The sequence below is a fragment of the Balaenoptera musculus genome, chromosome 3 (assembly GCF_009873245.2).
Source record: "Balaenoptera musculus isolate JJ_BM4_2016_0621 chromosome 3, mBalMus1.pri.v3, whole genome shotgun sequence".
In the NCBI taxonomy this organism is placed as follows: Eukaryota; Metazoa; Chordata; class Mammalia; order Artiodactyla; family Balaenopteridae; genus Balaenoptera; species Balaenoptera musculus.
In genome coordinates, this window is record NC_045787.1 from 69,844,859 (window position 1) to 69,870,536 (window position 25,678).

A 25,678-nucleotide genomic window follows, 5' to 3' on the forward strand; every position below is an offset into this window, starting at 1 on the left:
CAGTTTTACCTCCTAACTCCAATATTTTCTCCCTCAGGGCCTTCCAAATCAATCCTTGCAAGACAGAAGGCAGGAGGCGGTCTCCGTTGTAGTTTCCAAACAGTTACATTTGTTGAAATGTTATTTAAATGTTAGTGATTTCTTAAGCTAAACTGTTCCAACTTAAAATTAAAAGTCAAATATCCAAACATTTAGAGTGGTTCTCTTATTCCTATTAATGGTCCAACATATTTCAAAAGAAACACAAGTACATATTCCATACTATGGAATTTCATTTACTTTAATTTAACTAACAATGTTGTTATTGTTTTGTTTTGTTTTGTTTTCCAAACAAAGCCATGATTCTTGGCGGGGGCAGGAATTCCAATTGTGTTCAGTAAGACTATGTTGGGATGTCAACTTTAAAAATACTCTTACTATAATAATTTTCGAAGGAGCTCATTTTAAGTGAATAAATTACAATGTTAAAGGAAGTCTAGACTGCAAAGTACATGGCTTTTGAAACAATCAGCAACATGTTCTTTAATCTACAGTTTGGAAGAAACCTCTTGGTTTATGCGGTCTATTCATAATGTTAATATTTTTAGTGTTGGTTTCTCAGTAATACAATGTCATACAAAGCTTGGGCATTTGCAAAGCAAAAGGGGATTTGTAGCACACAGAATGGTGTGTGTATGCGCTCACAGGTGGAAGGTGCCATTCCGTGTCAACTTGCTACACAAAATGATTGAGACACAATAAATATAAGCATTGGAATATTTCTAAATTACAGTTTTAAATGGAAATTATGTGAAATACACAAATTAGAACTGAAACAACAAAAAGTCTTGAAGCCCTCAAGTTCAAGGAGGAGCTTATATCTTAAATCCAGTGACAGAATTCAAGAGGAGATAGTTATCCTTTTCCTCGTGAACATTTTGGCCTCTCTTGGACTTCCTACTAAAGGAAAGCTAATGAATAGTTTGATGGCAGTTGAGACAATATCTTTTTGGCAGTAAAGGAACAGATCTAGGTGTGTAAGTATAAAATGTCCCACACATGATTGGGATTGACATATATACGCTAATATGTATAAAATAGATAACTAATGAGAACCTGCTGCATAGCACAGGGAACTCTACTCAGTGCTCTGTGGTGACCTAATTGGGAAGAAAATCCAAAAAAGAGGGGATATATGCATACATATAGCTGATTCACTTCCCTGTACAGCAGAAACTAACACAACATTGTAAAGCAACTATATGCCAATTAAAAAAAAAGTCTCACACAACATGGGATGTACAGAAAGTATGCTGTGCACTATCTCTATGATTCAACTACAGAGCGGGGAAACCATTTCTGAATTGTTTTCAAATTGATAGGAACAGAAGAGAAAGGGATGGCTTGATGTCACAGCTGTTAAACATACATCTGAGCACCCTGGCTACTTACTGCTTTCTTTGATTTGGAATCTCACAAAAATACAGTTTGTCATTTTTCCCTTCTGGCTTTCTTTTTCAGTCTCTGACCAGTTAATTCCAACTCTCTAAAAAAAAATGTTCCCCTTGGTGATTTTAAGATTAACAAAAGAATGATTTAACTTATATGCACGGAGGACCTTTAAGTAGGCATGCACAGCACCAATATACCCTGCAATTCAGTTCTGAGATGCATTACTGTGTCCTAAAGTATTACTATGATATACTCTACTTTTATTTATTTACTCATTTTATAAAATGAGTTTAATGAAAATTTTAATATGAGTATAGGGGAGGCAGTCAGCTGTAAAGAAATGATATTGAGGGAAAAGGAGTATAATGATCATTATCATGAGTTATTTGCAGGTTTACTTTGGATTTAGAGATAAAAAAACCCAAAACTTTTGCACTGATTGAACTTTTTATTCACTTGATTTAAAGCAAGGTTCCAAATATTCACTGACTAACATGGATAACTATTCTACAGTATTTAAAGCATAATTTCCCCTCAAATAATGTGTATTTGCTTGATATGCATACAAGCAACTGACAAGTTTGGACGTTCTCTTTGTGGAGATGACAAAATAAATCAGTGTGTCTGGATGACTGTTCTTTAACTCATGGTCTAGAATTCATCAAAAAATTATTTTCTTGAAGCAATTTATTTGTATTTCTATATTATCCTCACATTTAAAGACTGAATCTATCTCAACTTCCACAAATTTTATATTAGGTTAGTAGGTTGTAACTCTCAAGTTTAGAACTGTAATTAGCCCTTTTATTTACGGATTTTCTGGATACTACCTTGAAGGAATGGTACAGTAAAAATTCCACTGAAATTTTAGTTAAAATTCTAAGAAGAATGTAGTAAAATAGAGGAAAACAGGGGAAAGTAAGGAGTAAAATCTGTTTCTTTTTAAAGAAGAGTCATCTGAGAAAATCAAGGCAACTCTTTATTTTTCAGTTTAGTTTAGAAAATATCAGATTTAGTTTAAAAACCTCAGTATGTAGAAACTGTCAGAGGCTGCATCTACACTGAACGTATTTCTCCAGTTTTTTTTTTCTGAGCCCATTTAAAATAATTTATAAGTCATGTAAAGAAACTGAGATAAGGACATAAGAAAAGGGAAAAAGTTAGAAAATTTAACAGCTATGACTAATCCCCTTTAGTCATAAGGGGATTCTCCTTTTCTATTAACAGGAGAATGCTGCTAATTGTCTTTAATTTGTGCTCCAGTTATTGCACTGATAATTACATGATATTTTGTTTGCTGGCAAAAACTGTTAGTGTGCCAGGTCTGATAGAAGAAAAGAACTTAAGACATTTAATAATCTCCTTTCTTTAACTTACTATATTAGGCCGTAACTGTGTTATTCGGCAAATATTTTTCTCTGGTAGTTATTCAAATATTTAAATGTCTTTTTATAATAAGTCACACAAATAAATTCGGGTTTGCCTCTCCTATCCTTTCAAAGTGGGAAAGCTGAAAATTTTGAATACAAACACACAAGTAAACAGATTTAGGTTAAGCATGCCTAATTTTCATATATCTTTCTTCTTGATATAACAGCTATAACAGATTTCTAAGTATATTCTGTTTGCAAAAAGAGTCATATGAGGACAAAACTCATTTAAAAATCTGGCTGCTTCAGAAGCACAGTAACAACTGGTACCATATGAAGGAGGGTAAGATTATTGCCTAACTGATGAAGGTAACTCACAAGTAAGAACAAAAAATGCAGATGGAGAGATTGAAATTGTAGTGTGAGAATAAGCTGGAAGCTAGAAGTGATTAAAAATGGTGATAAGTAGTTCAAAATAATTTGGTCAGTAACATATATTTGAAAATAAGTCCCACAAGCATAGAAATTGGGAAACGACTTCTCCCCATCTTTGTCACAAGCTATAAATGTTCTGTGTGATTTTCTTTCCTGTCCACAAGCCATCCTCTGCCATCACCTGGCTCTTGCTCTGAAATGATTCTCTTGCCCCTTGTTAGCTTCCAAAGGCTCCTTTGTGCCCCAGCTCTACTCTGTTCCACTTTTCCTTCCATCTCCCTGATACCCTTTTAAGGTAACACCCTATTGAAATGAAGGTTTCAGGTACCATTCTTTAGTGTGCTACACAGCACAGGTGTTGTTCTGATAGAAATCACATTAACTAGAGTAGCTGATGGTGAGTCTTAACAGGAGTAGCTAACAAGTAAATTTACGGAGCATTTATTATATGTTAGGTGCCTTACATTTATCCCCCAATTTAATCATCTCAATGACCCAATGAAGTGGGTACTATTTTTTAATCTCCCCTCTACTGATGAGGGAAATGATGAAACTCAGAGGGGTTAAGTCACTTGCTGGAAGGTCACACAGCTAGCAGGTGGCAGAATTAGGGCCAGAACAAGGTTTGTGTGTCTCTAAAAACCATGTTCTTCACCATGGTATTACACTGGATGCAGTATGATGTAACTGGGGAAAGCAAGGACATAAAACCATGCTCTTAGCCATTATATTATACAGAATGCAGTGTGACACAATAGAGAAAAGCTTGTTTTGTTTTTGAATCTGAAAGATTTGGGCTCAAATCTTGGCCACCTCCTAGTATTAACTATCTGACTTCAAAGCTCTGCGTGATCTGGGCCCTTCCTAGCATCTAAACCTTTTCTCTCATCTCTCTAAAGTTATACACACCAGGCTCAAGCTCCATAAGCTTTCCTTAGACTCCTTAGCAAGCTCTTTACTTTCTCAGGAGCTTTGCAAACACTGTTCCCTCTGGAATGTTGTCACCTGCTTAACTCTGAGTCATCTTTTAGCTCCCATCTTTCAGCATTTCCTCAGGGAGGCCTTTCTCCCATCCGCAATCTAAATAAGGCACCTCCTGTTATTCCTTCATAGCATTTGGATAGCTGCATTCATAGCACATGTGAACAGAATTTTTGTTATATATTTGCATAATTCATGTCTGGTTCAGCCCACCAGGCCAGGGGTCCACCAACTATGGCCCACAGGCCAATCCTGCCTGCCCCCTGTTTTTGCCAGTAAAGTTTTATTCAAACACAGACACATTCATTCGTATACACATTGTCCTTTGCTGCTTTCACTAAGAAAGAGGGCAGAGACGAGTAGTTGAGACAGAGACTGCACAGCTCACAAGGCCAAAAGTATTTGCTATCTGGCCCTTTACAGAAACAGTTGGCTGACTTCTGTGGCAGACAGTAAGCTGAATGAGATTCTTCTTGCTTACTGCTGAATACTTCATGTTAGGCACATTGCAAACAAGTGATATTTATTGATTTATAACAACAAATAATGAGTTATTCAGCTGTAAATGGAATTACTAAAGATTAAATGGAGTAATATATATGTAGTTCTTGGAACACGTAGCTTCTTTTAAGTTACCTGAAAATTTCCGTAAGACAAATTGACAATTCATGATTTTATTTATTTTTACATACTAGCTTAAGAAATCCACCTTGTTTAGCTTAGAGATTGAGAAATAGTAGTTTTCATAAACTTGGAGACTCTGGAAAATTAAAAAAACAAAACAAAAACTAGCTGTTACTTTTTTTTCCTCCCCTAAACTATTTTAGGTATACAATTGGAGTTTATGATTTTTAGCTGTTGCTACTGCCATAATGAAAAATAAAGTAAGGGCAAAATTCAACTTAAACAGTCAGCCACTCTGTTTTACCACAGTTTTATTTCTCAATGATATACAACTTATCGCATCAGCTCTGTAATATTTCATTTCACACTTTAAGTCAGTATTTCTTATTCTGTAAAAACACACCCTGTTCTCTGTATAGCCAAATAAACACCTGCAATGGCAGGGCAGGCTTTTACTGCTTTTGAGAAAAGATGACAGTGAGCTATCGTGTGAGGTTCTGTTAGGGAGTCTACAGTGGGGAAGCTTCAGAAAGGGCAAAGCAGTTAATGTTTCTCTTTTCAACATGTGCACACATACTTTAAAGTGAGCCTAGGTTAGGGGTGTCTCCTCACTTCGTATGACATGCTGTTGCAGATTTGCTGGTGCTGATTATCAGAAGTGACCTACATCTTCCAGGCTCTCTCCCAAATGGCTCTTATGATCACTCTTACAGTAGATGAGAGGCACGCATGACAAATATTTATAAGTAAGATGGCTGTTTAAGATTGTCAATAGCCATTTAAAATAATCACTGAAATATATATTAAAACATGGAAGTTTTCAATTTTACCAATCCCATTTAAGAGTATTGAATTAAAGGGCCAACTGAACCTAAAGACGAAGAAAAGACTACACAGATCCTAAATTCTATAGAATAAAATCAAGGAATTCATCTTCAGGATTAAAAAATGTAAGATTAACTAAGCTGAATTTAAATAAGTTTTCTTCTCTTAAAGTTATCATGACTTCTAACACGGGTGAGAGTAACAGCAATTGTAGACGCAACTATATTTAAATTACGAAAAAACGTTCAATCGTTAGCTCAAAAGTATAGTGTTAACATTCTCGCATGCCTGTGTGAGTTTTATATTCCTCTATAAAGCATAATGAAAGCTCATGAATTCAACTGCAAAAACTTTCTTTTGTCCTTGTAAGCAAAAGGAAGATACAATAAATTTCATGAACCCCCAAATTAACTGACATTATTAATGAAGTGTAGATGCTAATTCATATAAAATTTTGACTGCACCCCAAATAGGTGCTAGTTCAAACAGTAAGATCTAAATAGTCAGTGGTATATGATGTTCAATATTTCAGTCTTAATTTCAATTTCAACCTATAAATCAATTAAAAAATACTGTGGTTTTATATTGACAGAATTATTGCTTTTTGGCTTGACCCACAGCAATACACAATGTGTAGGAAAACACTGAAGGAATCCATCATAAATCTTAGCATTGTTCATCCTTTAGCTCAATTTTCAGCGAAAAATAGTTCAAGTCATATGTACCTTAAGTGTAATAATTTAAAGGAGTATAAATCTGAAAATCTAAAAAGTTTCTTTACCTCTTAATGGCATACTGGCTTTGATGGCATAAATAACAACTTCTATTCATTATAATTTACACATGTAGCAATAAAAAGTTTTAAAACACGAATCAGTTCTAGTCTCACTAGAAGGTCCAAGAAGCTAGAAAGGCACAGTAGGGGAGAAAGAGTGTTGGGGGAAATTACAGTCCGGTGGGGCGTCTCCGAGGCTGTCCTCTTAGCCTTCCCCAGTGTAAATGGGCAACAGCCAAAATGCTCTCCTCCCCTGTGGTCAAGGAATGCCTGTTCTGTAGGTTCCATTATCCATTTGCAATGGTTGGGATCAGGCAGTACTGTAATATCTCTCAGGAACCATTTTTTGCTATTTAACATTAGGATGCATACAGACCACCTGGCTATTCTTACTTCTCCTAACTAAATCCACTCTCCCCAAGGGTGAAGAAAAATAGAGTCAAATCACAGATATTCATAATATACAAGTCTTCATTGAAGAGAGCATTTGCATGTATAAAGTCTTTAGAATAGATTAATTGTATCATACAGATATCACTGGAGTTCTAGAAAAAAATATCATGTGCCTCTAGGTTTATAAAATTCAGGCTTTAAAGAAAATGGTATGAGTTAACTGACAGTTCTCGCTTCTATGTTTGAAGAGACTAATATTTTGTGGGGGGTGTCCTCCTTGTTGTTGTTGTCAGCACAATGTTAAACATTTTGGATGTATTTCAAAGTCTCTTTTACTGTGAATAGACTGGAAGCCATTTTTATACAGGATATTTAGTCTATATTATAAACCTCTAAATGGATGACCACAAAAGGCCTCGTTCCCATGAATATAAGAATATCTTTGCTTGATGATGCATGCAGTGGAGCAATATTATGCTTATTAACTCTTAATTATTAAGCTATTCATGTTACGCAAACGCAGCTCCCATTTAAAATTCATGTTGAAGTAAAAAGTGAATAATCATCAATGTGTAAAGTATATTTCTTACAGATAGAGTGATTTTTTTCCCTTTACTATCAGCACTTAAACTGACTACATTTAATTCACTAAAACTTCTCTTAATGGATGTTTATAAGCTCAAAATGTTTTCAGTACACTTAACATATCTGGGGGGAAGTGTAATAAATGGCCCATGTAAATAACAACACACAAAGAAGTTTACCCCACTCACCTGTCTGTTACGTTCATCCATAATCCTCGTAATCTGAATCTTTTTTCTCCCCATAGTCCCCGTTTTTCTTCTCTCTCTCGTCCCTGAAATTATGTATTTTTTCCTTCCTTTTCTTTCTCTTTCCTGTTTCCTCCAAACAAATCTCCTTCTTCAGCACTTGCACTGCTCAGTTCCCAAATTCCTGCATTCGTTCCTGCTGAACAAAAAATAAAAATTAAGCACCACTTTAATAGCAAGCCAGTTTCACGAGAACTATCATATTCTAATTTTCTAAAAATAAAACTCTATGGAACTAAACAAATTAAATGAATGAAAATAAGCATTTGTTAAAAGTACACGGTATATCACATGCAGGAGCATATCAAGTAGGAATGGTTTGTTTTTATGATTAAAATAATCTTGTAAGTAATTTAACAAGTCATTTAAATGATGAAAACTATGCTTTAAAGCCCAACACTTGAAATGTATCTTTTGCAAAGAGTTTCTTACTATTTTTTTAATGCAACTAGGTGACTATTTTCACCCTTCTGTTATGAAAAATTACCTAAATCAGAGAGTTAATGAACCTTTATGTACCTGTGTATGCTAAGTAGGGCAGCTAATTCATTTCTGAAGGGAAAACAATCTCATGTTTTGACAGCAGAGGTGATAACGTCCCTCGTTATGCAAATAGGATGGACTATTATGAAAGTGCTATTTGATATATGTAAATGTCAACTAATTTAAATCTAAATCCTTTAATCTTATTTTTAAAAAGTCACTGCTATGAGAACACTGTAAAAATAATATGGGATATTTAATCTTACATAACAAGCAGCTATCAGCAGTGAAATATCCTTTTCCTTTTGAAAGCCCTTAAGCTATATCTTGAATACAAGAATCAAAAAAGATAATCATTCATAAAAAAGAAAGAAATGGTGCGAAAATTAGAGTATTATTCCATTTACGACTATATTTCTTATGAGCCATCAGTTCCTTAAATTTAAATATTTTAAAAAGACATATCATATCTCTTTGGGGAGCAAGATACAAAATTATAGAAGCTTGCCATATACTGGATATCTTTAGGCCATGAATTAAAATGAAAGAAGTGATCATCAATAATGTAAGATAAACCCAGAGAATCCAGTGTATTAAAAGTACGTTATCTTTCTTTGTTTTAAATTATATCTGAAAATACTTGAGTGAAAGTGAATTGCTGTGAAATGTGGAAGTTAACAAAAAGGCATTCCACAGTGGCTTCTTCATTTGCAAGCAATAGCTTCAATTATTCTATCCCGTCTTATGTCAAAGAATGCAACTACTTCACACATTGCTCAGAATTTCCCTGTTTACTTTAGTTGGTGTCTGACAACTGACCTGATAAATTCCCACATGTATTATGTAATCCTAAACCAATGTCCTGGCTGTTTAATAGATTATTTGGCTCCAATTCAAAGTTATTGGAACAGGAATTGGAACTGTTACACACTTGGTCTGATCACATCAGCTGTCTTTTGATTTCTTTAATTTAGTTTCTAAATTCTTTATCACCTTGAGTAAATTTTTTAAATTTAAGTTTTCTGTGATTATCTAATTGCAGAAGCCATTATGATATAATTAGTTCTGGTGGATTAAGTGCTGCTTAAATACTAAGACCATCCATTCTCTTTCGCCCAATGCCTTCTATTAAACTGTAGCTCACTTCTGCCTCTGAGAACATACGTATGTTGAGTAGTATCACGACCACACAGTGCTCATCAAAACTATTACTCCAGCGGTAATTTTAAATGTTGGAAGTCGTTCAGAGTTTTAGAGTTATATAAATAACACACATTTGACAAATAGACAGGAAAAAATTAGCTATATGTTAAGAAATCACATTAAAATATGAAAAATCCACAAAGCACAACTGCATATTCACTGTTGCCAAACACTGTCCATCTACCTATTTTTAGTGACGGTCTTAAATATCACTCAACTGGACAACTTTCCTGTGTTTCCTATAGTCTTACCTTAGAAGCAAGCAGCACGATAGAATGGTATTTCCCATGCATGTGCAAGAACCCAAAGAGACAAACAGGCGTCCTCGATCACAGAAAAGCCAACCCAGGAATCCACAGCAAATGCATATGGGACAATTTCCTTTCTTTCACTGAGCTGAGGCCGTGGCACTATCGGCTTACAGGACTATGCCTGCCTAAGCGCTTATTCACTTTAAGGTGGAAGGTCAGGGTGAACAGATTAGAGTGTGGAAGAGGCGGGGAAGAAGAAAACTTCTGCGGATCCTGATTTCAAAATACAAATAACCAAACGAGTAGAGAAACATCCCTGGAGAAAAGTCTCCTCGGAAAGACAGAGTTCTTGATGAATCAAACTTAGAAGAGTTCCTCCATCTCACCACCCCACATTTCACAACTTTGAAACGAGGGACGCGTCTTAAAAAGAGCAGAGCAAGGATTTTCTTTTTTAATTCTTAAAACATTACGGGAAATATTTTGCCAGAAAGAATTGATACGTGTCAATATGTATATATATAAAATAATCGATTAAAAAATGACATTTTGAAATATGCAAGGTAATATAGAGAGATGTAAGTTTAAATTTCAATAAAATTAAAATATTTTCTTATTTTCCATAAAAATGAATATTTCTTGAAGTGTGTTGCCTTTTGAACATTTCTGAAATGCAAAATTTGATATGATTAAGTACATATGCAGAGTAAGATATGGTGATGATGAGACTTTGCATGAAGTAAAATGTGCCTTGGAACATTCTGCTTAGAACATTAGATTATGGGTCACCAGGTTTCAAGGCTGTCAGTAAAAATTCAGAGTTAGGAAGGTCAACAACAGCTCAGTAGCTGTTTTCTTAGCATAACTATTTTTCTAACCTGATTTTTATGCAAAAATTACATTGTAAGGTTGGTTTCAAGTATTAATTTGTAGGAGGCCTAGAGAGGCTGAAAAAGAGATTATATAACTTCAGTAATCTGAAAAATTGTTTTGTATGTATATGAAGAAAAGAATATAATAGCTAAACTGCACATAGTAGAATTTGAGTTACACTGAGAACTTTCATTATGTACAATCAACCATAAGCTTAAAATAATTCCAGCAGCCTTACCGCTACTTCTTTCCACATGAAAGAAGAATTCTTGCAAAATGACAGAGTTACAGAGAAACAATCAGTAATTAAAAAAAAGAAAAGAAAAACAAATACTCTACCATAGTTACACTCTATAGAGCTACAGTCTTCTGCATTTTTTTCTTTTTGCCAACCTAAATAGAAGAAAAATAAAATCATGCTGCTTACTAAAAAGGGGAACTTCATTATGGGAGGCTTCTGTTCACTTTGAGTTTGGCATAAGCAGACAGATGAAGGCAAAGTGGTTTGAGACCCACGGACAGAAGAATTTCTTGTGGACAGACGCTAAAGATCCTTCTCCCACCCCGGCTCTCTCATTTACAAACAAGTTCCCCGAGTGACACACACCTCCCTCCCTTCCCCCTCTCCTCCCCTCGCTCCCTCCCTCCCACAAATCCCTCCCAGTAACACAGAAGAATCTTGACAGAATGGCAGGAAACACGCACAGACTGGTCAGGGAAGGATATGATGTCAGCAACCACGAACAATAAAAGGTGTAAAGGTGCTTCCTTCCCTAAACTGTTCCAGAAGTGTAAAATGGGAACCAAAACTCTTCACTTCCTTCTCTGAGCAGAACTGTCTGAGTGGGCTGGGCGCCTCACCCCACACAGAGAGGCCTTTGAGAGGTTCAGATAAGGGACAAGGAGAAAAATCCAGACACGGGGACAACATTTCTAACTCCTATTTTTAAAACACCTGAGAAGAAAATCCATTTCAGCTCTAGGTTAGTATTTTATATGACTGCTTTAAGAAATAAAAATAAGAAAACGAACAAGTTCATTTTGGTGAAGTAGGGAGATACACTGCAATTACCATTTACCAAAGCTCACCAAAATCATCTGACACAGCTAATGCAGCCATATAATCTTAATTTACTCCCTCGAGGCAAATGAAGAATTCTATACAGCAAAGAGCCAAATGGATACTTTTTTCTTTTTTTTCTTTTTTTTGGTAAAAAACAGAATCATGAAAACTGTTAAAAAAAAATCAATGTTTGTTGGGAAAATACACGGATTACTTCTTTGCCCCCATAGTTAAAAAAAAAGATATACTGGGTGGTGGTGAGGCAGGGGGGGAAGAGATTCCTATGTTATTGAAACTTTCAAAGTTTTTAAAAAAATTCAGACTAAGAACCAAAGTAACTAACATAAACTTTCAGTATACAGTGAAACTATTTATTTTAGTCTCATCACTATTAGTTTCTTTCTAACATGGAAATGGCAGTCTACCATAAGATTTCTGTAGGAAGAAAACCACATATCAAGTGGATCTGAGTCATCTTCAGATTTCAATCATCTTCCCACAACACTTTGATTTAGAAATTAAACATAACCTTCAGTTTTGTGTTTTGATCTTAGAGTGAGACTGCCATGCCACATTGAAAGATGTGGGAAGAAATTAATTCTCTGCTGCTAAACTTATCTGTGCAAAGCATGTATTTTGCTACGATAAGCACCGTGCAGTCACTTAAATAAAAACAGCCTATGAATAATGACAAAACATTAAAATATGTGATGTCAGTTTGCAATAAAGAATTCTGGTTTTCTTTTACTCATATTAGCAAATAACTTTTTCACTGACTCACATTTTCACTAACACTAGCATCTTCATAAAATGTTTTGTAAAAACTCCAGGCTGAGAAAAGCAAGCATGCTATATCACACAAGAAATTATACGGTTAAATAAATACAAGCTGGATACTTAGCAAGGGACAAAAATGATCATAAGCCCAGTTGCTGCAAGCCTGGTATTACTAATTCAAACAATTAAATGATTCATTATTATTTTAAGTGGAAAATTTTGCTCATTATGGTGCATCTAGATACATTTAACTTTCTACTTTATGATATGTTTGAAAGACACATGAGGCATGTAATTATATTTTGGTTAAAAGGAACAAGTAGATCTCTTAATTTTTTTCTCTTAAGAAGTATTCTGAACTTCAAAAGATATAATAATTATTAATCTTACTGTTATTCAACTACGTGATGTCTTATGAGTTAGGGAATATTTCTCTGGTCCTGAAAGTCACTCCACTTCTCTCTAAGCTTACCATGTATTATATAGAATGTTATACTAACCTAGCTATGAATGCAAGCTGAATTCGTCCTAAAGACACATAGCTAAGACATCCTCTTAAGGGTAATAAAATTACCCATTCTTCCCCACTGGATTTCATTATCATGAAAATAAACAAAGTTACTTTCTCAATTTATTCCAAGTTAATACGATGCATTTTGCGTCATCTTCAGAACAGTAACATAATGTCATCTGTCTTTCAGTTCCCCACACCTGCCGTGCTCCTTCCTACCACAGGGCATATGCAATTCCTGCTGCCTGGAATGCTCCTCCTTCCCCTCTGTGCCTCCTTAACTTCTTCCTTTCCTTTCTGTCTCAGCACATTTCATCTCCCCAGGAAGCACTTCGCGCTCTCCTGATCACATCAAATTCCCCTATAAGGACTCATAGCACCATGTCCTCCTTTGTAGCACTTGTCACAACTGAAATTGCCTGTCTGTTGTCTTCCTCAACATCTGTGGGCCAAGTCTGTTTTATCTGACTTTTGCATTTTCAGTTTCTACCCTAGTGCCAGGCATATCGTAGGAGTTAATAACTATCAGTTGATTAATGAATTAATTCATTAAGATTTTTATCTCTCAGGTGAATATTTTCTTCAGTCACTATTTTTAATGACTATTAAGAACATTTTCATTTATACAGAAGCAGACTGATAACCTCACTTAATCTTTCATTATATTTATATAGCATCTCATATATGGAATAAGAATAATTTATACTGAGAAGTGGAAGTTGAATGGATTTTGGAGTCAGAAAAGCTCAGGGTATGAACTCTTAACTTGGTACTTAGAAGCTGAGTGACTACAGACTAATGACTTAATCACTTGGAACCACTCTTCCCTTGCCTTACACAAAGTTGGGAACGTACTTCTTCATCTGCAGGATGGTTGTAATCATTAAATGTGGTACTATAGGTGAAGACAAGGTACACAGTAGGACTGGGAACATGGCTTACTACTTGTAAGATTGCTTCAGTTTTGAGGCATAAACTGAAAGTCATACACAATAAGGTTATCAAGTGAATCACAGTCTTTACATATACCATGAAGACCTCACTTTGCAGAGATGATGATGGGCAACTTCTAAAGGTAATACCTCATTTACCCATTAACAATAATCATTATATGAAGAGAAATTTACAGTGTTATAAAAGTTAAGAAGTTCCTCATAAGTATCAGTCATGGAAGAGCTTCAGGCTGCAAAAGTAGAAATAACTAGGGAAATATATCAATTTTCCCAATGACCACGGCTGCTGAAAACTCTGCATTAATGTTTCTAGTCCTACTTTAATATCTTTCCCCAAGGACAAAAGGAGATGAAATGTATGTCAGAAATATAATAAGGCTAAAAAGGAACTCGTTTTGAAAACCCCTGCAATTAATTTAATAAGTGGGCCTAACCTGCCATTATCACTGATATAAATCATTTTATTTACACAATTCTAGAATTTAGGAGACACTTACCTTTAAACAACTGCATTGCATTATAAACAATTTAATAAACACAAGGGAAGCACAGCTTCCCAGTCATTATCACCCACGGTATATTTTGCCTTGGACATTTTTTTCACATTGGAGCTTAAACGGCATTCTCCAACCCCCATGCTAAAATAAACTCCAAATAGTCTAAATATGTCAAAAGCCTTGTGCTATCCAACCACACCACAGTTTTTAGTCTTTCTACATCATATTGAGTAATTAAGTCAGGGTTCTAGCAAGTCTTTGTTTTCCTAATTTTTCACTATGTTTTCTTTCAAAAGCCCCTTCGTGATGTGGCAGGGCTCACCACAAGGTAAATCCGCACTGTCCTCATCACAAAGCAAGAGCTACTAAGCATCACAGAGTGTGTTCTGTTCCCCAGCTGTACCTTTTCCAAAAGCACATGCAGCTGGATTTTTTGCTGCTGTTATTGAACAAAGCAAGTTAAGCACTACACAACACCAATATCAAGTGAAACAAAACTGTCAGCCTTCAACGCAAGCTAGGCTTGAAATGGGAGATGTTGCTATTATAAATTTTCATCTTATGACAAAAATCTGAATTCCCAGGCATCTAATGATCCTGTCAGAAAAATCTTACATTCATTATTTTCTTAATCTTTAATATATCATATTTCATTATTAAAATGTAAATATTCTACACATTTTTTCCTCAAAAGCCTGAGTGTATTAGACACAGTCTTCAGCCTTACTAATATATTTGTGTGTGTGTCTGTGTGTGTTTGTACAGAGGGAATATTTTCCTACAAAACTGCAGCAAATGGAAAAAACATATTTTAGTCTTTCGTAATATGTGGGTAAAACAACAAGTACATTTTAAGATATCTGAGTAGTCCTGAGTATTATCACTAGTAAATAATCACAGTTATTATTAGGATTGTGATATGAATGGTTAAAAGGACATTCTAAGTAAAGGCTAAGTAATAAAATAATACTCTGTATTCAAACATTACATTAAATGATTGAAAATTATGTCCTTGAAAATAATTTGCCTCTGTTGTTATTTACCTTACCGATTTATGTAACATTTAAAGATGACCTTGAAATGAGAAGAAATACTATTGTCCTCCTGCCAATGTTTTTGTTCTACATTAAGAAGAATATGCTTGATAAATCATCTGCTATTTACATTCACTGAATGTCATTTACTTCTGTCTCTAGCTAAACTTTAGAAATTTAAAACGCTTATATAAAAACCTTCTATGTTAATCTATATAATATTCAAAATGCCATAGTCATACCTCAAATCAAAAAAAAGATATTTGATATTACTATTATATGTGGCTCAACATGGAACCCAGTGATTCATCAATTTTTCGATTTCTCTTCATCTCCTTTACAGCATCCTAATCAACCTAATTAAGGCTTTGTTCATCTGAAACCTCTGATGACAATTTGTTTAACTCTATCCCACTGTGGTCTTCTTATAAGGAGAATTACATCTGATCTTCTGACAGCAATCATTAAATGATCCCAACTGGCCCCAATTAAGCCACATGGCTCACGGCTTCCATATAGTCAAGTGCCAAGTTCTCTGTTTCATTTACACATCATTCTTGGTTTATTTTCTTAAAGCCAATTAAGTATATGTGTCTCATCAAGTGGAACTAAATTTCCTTGTGTCCACTAGCTCAAGACAGGGCACCACCTGACTCCACAGTCACACTGAAGATCATGCAGGACCCCTGAAGCCTTTCTCCCTAGCAGTAGTGCTATTAATGAAAAAAAAAAACAAAAACAACTTTACTTACTCAGGATGAAATTCATGCACATGTACCTCCTCAAAATAATACACATGTTTAAACAGTTCTGGCTAACGTAAATCAGTAACAACTTTTCATTTGGCTTATTTACAAGGATCTTTTAATAGAGTAGTACCTGCATTTAGTTGAGTTTAATATTCCTTTTTTTTTGAACATTTGAAATGATCTCTTTAAGACCCTCTAAAACAGCAGTACCAAAGTAAGACTTTTGAAGTTAACCTTTCTTACCCTTAATTTCTGCTCTAATTTTTTCACGTATACTCAATTGTAAGTTCTATAATGATGTTCCCAGGCCTTCCTATGTGCGCAGGTAGCCTCAGGATTTAGAGCTCATTGATTGTGTGCTACTCCAGGGAAATGGCTGATTAAAAACAGCCTCTTGAGGAGTAGCTCCTATTCACATCTGGCTCATCTTATTCTAAACTCTTAATACCTGTATGGAAATATGACCCCTAGCTTTGGCTTTGGAGAACCTCAGTTCACAGATCCTTCACCTTAGGTGGCAAGGCAGAAACACAGTGAAATTAATCTCAATAGGACTGGTGTTTGAAACAGTTTCTGAAGACCTTAATCACTGCCCTGACTACTTTCCTGTGAATATAAACAAATGCACTGTATTTTTATACCTAGTCTAACAATAGCTATCACTGTTCATCTGCTGGTGTCTGATGAAGGCTACCTGTCACAGTTCTCAGAGTAGATGAATTAGAACATATCTGTTCATCCTAATCATACATTAAAAACTGACATTAGGACAGACGACTGGATGGATGTTATGCATCTTATAGGACATTAACCTTGATGGAACATGTAATTCTTTTTATCATTTGACCAACAGATGGAACTAGAAAGAAAAAAGAAAACACAATGGAATCTTTAGCATACTGATGTTTGGCAACACCTGGAAAAAAAGAGTATGTGCATTTTCTTTATGATAGCTAAATACATACTTGATCAGCTCTCAGTAAATAACTGTTCTTTTCCTCATTCAAAGAGGAAAATTCAAAATATTTATTACAAAATGCTGATGATTTAGAAAACACCAACCCCACAAATGACTGACTTTTCTACAAAATGTCTAACAAATGTATTAAAATTTTAGTAAAGCACAACAGACGCTCGGGTATTGTATTATGAAATATTTCTCACTGTATTATAGTCATCTCCAATAAGATTTGATGTTAATTTTAGAGCATGCTTCTGCTAAAAAGGGCAAACCCTGCAACAGATTTAGTACAAAGAAGCTGAAAATATCCCGTGGAAAAAAAAATCTGTAGCGAAATCAGCCAGCCCAAATCCTGCCATTACTCAGCACTGCAGTGACGTGCGGATGTTTGTAGTGGTTTGAGGAGCCAGCAGGGGTGGAAACTCTATGTACTCGACTCCAACATGATTGCAATTGAACCTCATCAAAGTAAGAGCTCATAATTTGTCACAGAAAACAGCCAATTAACATATGTTAGAAAAAGGCTTCATAAAGATAATATATGATTAAAGACCCAGTGCAGCTGTTGAAAATCAAAACTATGCATTTAAAAAAGAAATCTCAGCCTGAGCTTCCGTATGGTTAAACTGATAATGGCTACTATGATTTTTTTTTTTTTTCGTAAGTAGAAAAATATAATTACAGTGCTTCTCGTAAGTTTGGGGTTATGGCGAAAGGGAGAACTGGGTACTGTGGCACTATTTACTATGCCTTACTTACTTCTATAAATAGTTGAAACCCTTGCCAAAACTCTGTAGTTACTTTGTTATAGTGCTATTTTAAAACACAGACCTTCATTGTGAGCTAAATGGCCTTCAGGATGCACTTTGTAGTTGGAGCATTCCTCTCAAAACTATATCCTCCCTTTATCTGTGTAAAACTCCAGGACAAGAGGACTCTACAGGACTGCCCCTCTGACTGTAAAACACGCTAGGGCTGTGTAACGCATGGCTTGAATACATCAGAACTTTTGTCAGGGCTGGTGGTCAGGAAGGGCGACAGTTTAATGTCAGAAATGTGATTAAGGTGCCTGTACGCAGCACAGATTCTCTAACAGGACACAAGGCGGTCTATCTGCCCCAGCTTTGGAGCACATGAACTATATACGTAGCTATATGTATTTGGTGTAGCCTCATCACAGATGGTAAATTAAACTCTAGCTTGGACCACGTGGGCAATCAAATCCTGGCCAAGTTGACGTCATCAGAGGCCAAGAGCCAAAATCATGATGTTTAATATTACAGATATCAATGAAAAAGTCTCATCAACAGTCACAGAGACATAAACACATCGAGCACGATTAAGAGGTGCCAGAGAGACCACTGTGAACCAAACAAAGGTCCTGGTCATCACGAACCCGAGGCTTTAAAGGGAGAATGAAGCAATAAACAAGAGAACTAATACCATGATTTTAGACAGAAAACTGCTACAGAGAAAATACCACAGCAGAACAGGCTAGGTAGGGGTGACTAAACAGGAAAGGGCTGACTGAGGTGGATAATGCTGTCAGGGAAGGGTTATTTGAAAAGATGACATCTGAGGAGAGATGTAAACCATGGATGGAGCAACGCTGCATTTGGAGGGTGAATACTCCAGCACTCCACCTGTCGCTGGTGGTATAAATTTGGCCAATTCATAGTTTCCTAAACCTTAAGTTTCCTCAGCTATAGAATGGGAATAACAACACATATATTCTATAATGAGGTTGTGAGGCTCCAATAAAGAAATAGATCCACATTCATTTGTAAAAATTTAGTTGGATGCAATTCAATTTCTGAAATTCTCTGTGTAAACTTGTTTAATTTTATGGAAATTATAAATACTTTGAAACACAGAGAATATAGGATAATGCAAAAGGTTTCTAAATTTATATTAGTTGGATCCAATGGTGTGTCCTCCCTTGAGATGTGGTTATTTCACTGAAGTAATGCCCACTGGTTGAAGTAGGTCATGTGGATATAAGTTCATTTTGCAGTGCTAAATATGGATAGTACCATGAGCAATCTGACAAACACAACACAAAATTTCTGCAAATGTAAAATACAGAGTTATATTTTTTAAATCATATTTTTAAAACTCTTTTAGAAATAAACAATCTTACAACATTACTAATGTAACAGTCATTGTTTTAGGTTGATTTATTTCCTCTCTCATAGGGCCCAACTCCCAAGCAATCAGCACAGTTTTGATTAAGATCTCAGTGATAATCAATGAGACAATGTTTCCCAGTGTCTCATTGTACGGGAAACATTCACACATCTTTGGAGTAAGCTATGTAGCCTCAAGCCAAACAGATTAATTTCCAATTTAGAAAGAACAGACAAATTGAATCATCCAGTATTTTTAAAATTAAGGCATTTTTAAGGGAAAAATACAGAATTTAAGGATTATGAATTTTAATAAAAAGGAAATTAGAATGAAGGACAATAGACACTTTAATTTTAAAAGTTGTAAAGTATAAATGTCCAGTGAAAAACTATAGTATTTTAAGTAAGGGGAGGGGTCAATTTCCTATTCAAGGAAACCTTACTTAAGGAATAATGGGTATATATTTTCAATTTTCCCTCCCCTGTCATGTTTTGGGAGAGTGGTATAAATTTGATCCTTTATTCCATCATTTTCTTTTTATGTACTATTTGGTGAACATAATTTATCAGTTTTAAAGTACGGTAAGTTGTACAATTTACCATGAAGCCTAAATTAACACTAATCTATTTTCATTATTATTGGTTAAATGCCCTGAAAAAGAATCACAAATTTGCAAAGTTTTTTTTTTTATTTTTTTAGTCAAGATGTCTTCTTTCCTTTCCTAAATGAATCACAGTATAGACATTATTCTAGTAAAAACTAGCATAGTGTTTTATTTTATTGTCAGTGCTAACCAATACTTCACATTGCATACTCACCTCCCTCCCTATCTTGTAAGATGACCTTTGGAGGACACTCTCCTCCCCTCCAAAACCCAGTCATAGCCGCATACAAAGCAGGCACATAAATACGAGTTTCTTCCCTCTATTTGAAGCATTCCCCACTCGATTTTTTCATTTCATCACCTTTCTTTATCTCTTTTTCCACATGTTTAGAACTGAGGGGATATGGAAAGTGAAACTGTCAAAGAGCTAGGAATAGAGGTGTTCTCAGACGAACAGAATGTTTCCTCTGTAAGATGCAGGCAGGGCAGGCAAATGAGCTGCACAGGACGGGCACCGCGGGCAGGGGGGCAGCGGAGTTGGGTCCTGGGCTGAAGGCCTGGCAGGAGGCTCCTTATCTCAGCATGTCTACACATTCTGTCCCAGGTTCTTTTCAAGGAAAGCCCAAGTCATCCTTGGCAGATAATACTACATGGAAAGTATTACAGTACTTTCCCTATAAAAAAGCCGTGTTACAAAAATCAGAAGTTACTGACATGGACAGTTTTTCATCCTGATTCTCTAAAACCTAGGGTCTAAAAAAAAGCAACCACTGGTGGAAGCAAGCTCATGACTCTCCTTAGAAATCCCAAAGTGGATTCCAAAGATCACTGGTTTCTAAGGATGCTAACAAGTGATCCCCCCGCCCACCCTACCCCTCTACACCCTAAAAAAAGTCAGGAAATCAAAAAAACTAGGAAAATAGATTTCTTTGCTACAGGACTTTTCATAGTCTTTAATATGCTGGATGCGAGAATCTGGAGTATTTACAAATTTATCAGGAATATCCCTTGGGAAATGCTAGCTTTAAAGAAAGGATCAAGCTTCTTTCCTCTGACTACTGAATATAAATGCCCCAAACCAACATTTAGCTCCGTGCCTGGCTCAAAGAAAACCTAACACTATTGTTGAATAATTGATAAAACAACAATCTATTCTTTTAGCTTGACAAAGGAATACAAACATAACATCAGGTGCAGAAAACTGCTGTTCTTTTAAAGTAAAAATATTAATAAAAATATTTAGCAATTAGTGCGATTTGTTTCCAAAGTCCAAAGCACCAGAAAGCAGTAGAGGGCAGTGGAAAGAAAGCTCTATTTGGAATCAGACTCTTGGGTGGGTTCTGCTACCCAGGAGCTGCAGGTCTTTGGGCCAGTCAACTCCCTTGAGTCTAATTTTCCTCAGACATATAAAGGGAGCTGGGTTCAATTTCTAAAGCCCCCTTTCAAGTTCCTAAATGGTATAAATTCAATAAAGGTGTAAGACACAAAGAGGTCAGAATGCTTCTCCAAAGGATATAGTTCTAGAGAAACAATAAGCTGACAAAAATGTTTAATTGCCTGGTAAACATAATTGTTTTTTCAATTTTTTTTTTTGCATTGAAAAGTTGGTTCACCTCAGCCTCAAGCAAAATAAGCAGTTAAGATCAAGGTTATATTATGCACTTTGGACTACTAATCATATTTAGAAATTTAATAAATAATTAGCTATAAATTATAAAATATTATGGCACTAAAAACTTTACCTATATTGACTCTAATCCTCATAGCAGCCTATGAGGAAGGCACTACTACCATTTTCATTTCACAGAAACAAAGGCTGGAGGATAGAGAGGTTAAATTACTTGCCCACGGTCACAGGGCTAGTGTCAGAGTTATAATTTGAACCCTTATAAATCCAGTCCTAGACTTAGTATTCGAATCACACACTCTGCTACTTCTCCATGCTGCAAGGTAATATTCAAGAGAGTACTTTAAAGTTAAAATTCTATACACAAAATGTGATGTTCAGAGGGATTTAGTGGAATCTAAGAAATTCTTTTAAAATCAATGTTCTTTAATGTATCTAACATTCTCTTATTCTTGATGGCAAAAAAAAAGAGTTTACTTCACCGTACTAGCAGGGGAACAGGATGAGACTTGAGTTAGATACCTTTCATTAAAATATCAGTATTTACTGGTTGATCAGCACCAATGGTATTTTCCCCCTCCTTTCTACAAATGAATGTGGTTGCTCACCAGGGAAAGCAGGGGAGTGTGTATGAATCAGCATATATTCATCTCGACTCTTGGTAAAAACCATCACAACAGGTGTGTTCCTGAGGATGGGTCAGAAGAGTCAACTTCATTTATGATAAGATGAGGATTACAGAGAGTATCACAGATATCTTGCCACCAGGCTTGGGGCAGTCATCTTGCTCTCCTTCAAAGTACCTCGGGGAGGTTTCTAAGCCAGATCTAACCAACCCTGGTATTACCCTGGTCATTATCTCTTCACTCCTTCACATTTCTACTGCTCCTCTTGCTATTCCTTCTCCTTCATCTCCTCAAATTATGGTCTACTACAATATTCTTCTATGGGCAGTAGAGTTTCCACTTTAGAATTTTATACATTTACCTACTTCTTTAGAATTCTTTGTGTTTGAGACCTCTGGGTATAACTCCAACGCAACCTCTTTAAATATATTCTTTTAGAAGTAATTTTAGTGGCTATCAACTTTATAAGACACACACCTAATAAAATATACAAATTAACTATACAGTAACAGTGGACATGATTGGCAATATACTTATGATGGCTGGAAGAAAAATCACACACTGGTGTGCTACAGAAGTTCACATCATTTTTCTTCCACAGTGTATCGCAGAGCTTGCTCTATCAGAGCCTACAGAGTATGAGGATGTAATTGTATACTTTCAGCAGGTATCAGCCTTTTCTCCTACTTTCATAGGCAGAATACTGTGGTACATATGTCTTCATTTATGTATTTACACATGTTTACTGTACCAGTTGGTGAGCACTATAGGTCAGTGCCACTCAAAAACTCCACAAGCAACAATGGCACATTATATCCAAGGCTGAATTCAATTTAAGATGCTAGGGCAGGTGACTGTAAAGAGAAAGCTCAAAATGGCTGCCTAGGTATCCCAGGCACTTTGAGAGGGCTTGTGGTAAACAGGAAATCTCTGAGATTTCTAACTCAGTAAGAAAGGACCTGTTGGCAAATACTGCCTTTCACAGCGAAGACACCTCTGGAATAACTTTTACGTCGGTGTCACTCATGCTTGTGGGTGGATCCAGTAGTAAGAGAGCTCTGAGAAGTGGAGGGGGGAGCACGTTGCTTTTAGATGTCAGAAAAGTGGACATGATCATCAAGCAACTAGTTAACACACCAAATCATTATTTGGCCACATTCCTCAGGATCCTAAAAGTCAAAATTGTATAAAAATGTTCATCTTTTATAACTTATGAATCGGAAAACAATGAATAATGGCACAGTCTCTATTCAGTTCCTTTGAAAAAAATTAGTTAAGATGAATATTTAATAACTGCTTCCCTGGATTTAATATGGAGAATTTCAGGGTGGGCTTGGACATTTCACTTGCCTTAAGATGCTCTTTATGAGAAAGATAAACTTTGCTATGTTACAGAAGAGCAAAAAAGTCTTTTTTTTTTTTTTTTTTTGTAGAAATACTTATCTACATTTCCATTCAGCCAAGGTAAGAGGAGAAATGCCGGATATTAATAGTGGCAGGGGCCATGCAAGGTCATATCATTTTTCCCTCCTTCAGATAATACCATACCCAAATTATTTCATAAAGATTCCACCTCTCTTTTAAGGCCTTCCGGAAAAGGAGCCACATAACCTTCCTCACTAACCTATTTTGATATCTCACAACTCTCACTCTCAGGAAATTCTTACTTATAGCTAATCCCTCACAGAGTGCTTTATGCCCAGTCCTGTTGTTCTAGCCTCTGCAGAGAGAACAACACCGGGTGATCCTGTTTTCATGTCATGTGCTTTAAGACTGTGAATTGAATTATATCTATTTTTGTCGCGCTTTCCTTGCTTTAGTTTCTCCTTTTTCCCCCATCTTTGTGGCTCTTCATTTCAAGTCATACCTACCTGTAGCTCTGGAGTCCAAAAATATACATAGTACTAAAAAAAGGCTCTTGTATACTCCTATCAGATACATATTTTTAATTATTCACACACTGCATGAATTCTAAAGTAAATGTTTACCTTTTCATTTATTCCAATTTTGTATTTTTTCCCCTGCCAGATTTGCTTCCAGCCAACTCTTCCACAAGTTTGTATTTAAAGAGTTTATTTTTTTTTCCTTGACTTCATGATTTCTGACCAGCTCTCCAGTCTACTAAGGTCACACTGCATTCTGATCTTGTCTTTTCAAGGGCCAGACTTCAAAAACTCTCTTTACACAGAACCCTTTAAATTTAATGTACAAATTATTTATTTCACTATTCTTTTAGCTACCATTCAAATCTGTCTGGTTTAAGGAATATTTCCCCAATTTATGGATGAGGATGTCATACAGAACAAAATCAAAAGGCTTGGAAAGTTGAGATTATACCTATCCCTTTTCCTTCACACTCTACAGTGAAGGTTAAAATATTCTCATAGGACCAGTTTTTATACTCACACCCAGGGTGTTACAGGATGTATAACAAATGTATAACAAATCATTGTGATTTTTTTCCTTGTATATTTTTAAGTCTGCAAATAAGAGAGTTAGTAATGGTGGTTCCTTGGGTCACCCTTTGTTTTCTTTTAAAAATGTCATCACTGTGATAGTTACCTTCTAGCCTTTATTTAAAAATCCTTAAGAATAGTAGCTTGTGGCCCTGCTACTGTTACAAGAATTCCTGCTACTAAAATTATGTTACAAGAATTCCTGCTACTAAAATTATCTTAGGCTTTAGCCAGAATTGCTCAGGAGTTCCATGAAATTTGCTTTGTTATTTAATATCACTTGATTCCTTAGGTCATACGTACATATGTTACATTTCATGGATGTGGCCAAAACCATGAGGTCATTTCACTGCTTAATAAAGGTAAAAAATAAAGCAAAGAATCATTAAATACATTCCTTCATTCAACCATTTTTTTGGGGGGGGCGGTAACTGCTATGTTCCAGGCACTATTCTAAGGGATCTATCAAGGAATAAAACAGATAAAAATTCATGCCCTCGTGGAACTTACAACATTCCTGATATTATCTGTATTTACTTTCCCCTCCACATGAAAATTGGGCTACTCTTTATCCTTTGCTGTTATTTTTGGTTAAACTGAATAAATTTGTAAATATCACATCTTAATTCTGACTCTCCTTATTAAACTTTAAGCCTTTACTATTTTCTTGGAACTTTCATTTCCATATTATTTTAAATTTCTTTTTTTTCTCATTATACTTTTTTATTCCCATTCCTCATAAGGTCTTTCTTTAGCCAACCAGATACTCTCCTCCCTTTCTAAATGTTTGTGATACAAGATGAAGTGGTCTTTGACTACTTGTGCATCCTCCAACCTACATACTAAATTTTCCAAGAATGCCTTTTAAGTATTTCCAAGTCCTTTGAAAATCTGTTCCATTAAATTCATCTTTTTCTATTGTTGAATTTTTCAGATCTTTAATTCCTGCCTGGGATTGGATCCTAAAATAATGTAAATCTTTGGTCAATCATCAGGTCTGATAAAAGCTAAACTAATTAATGAATAATAGTCTTAGCTTTATTGAAAGAGAAATAAATTCTAATAAATTAAGAAAGCCACTCATTTTCACGTTTCCTGATTGTATGTCTGGGTAAGGTATGACTGAAATATTTGGATATTTCTATTATACTAGGACGGAAACAAGTGATCAGTGACTCCCTATTGTATAATAAAAGATAGAAGATTAGAAACGAAGTGC

The 25,678-nt window shown here is 35.5% G+C and overlaps 1 protein-coding gene across 16 annotated transcripts in view; it reads right to left on the reverse strand.

The window, feature by feature from the left end:
• The window catches only part of MEF2C (myocyte enhancer factor 2C), a 164,492-nt gene that overhangs the window by 83,552 nt on the left and 55,262 nt on the right, over positions 1-25,678 (reverse strand). For 7 of the 16 annotated variants that reach the window (XM_036846481.1, XM_036846478.1, XM_036846483.1 and 4 more), the window contains one exon: positions 7,608-7,803. In XM_036846481.1, coding sequence (XP_036702376.1) covers positions 7,608-7,661 — 54 coding nt within the window. In that variant the 5' untranslated portion in view covers positions 7,662-7,803. Of the gene's footprint in view, positions 1-7,607; positions 7,804-9,601; positions 9,721-10,728; positions 10,742-10,901; positions 11,032-25,678 lie in introns of those variants that run through there. The other 9 variants (XM_036846479.1, XM_036846468.1, XM_036846470.1 and 6 more) reach the window with 7 other exon arrangements.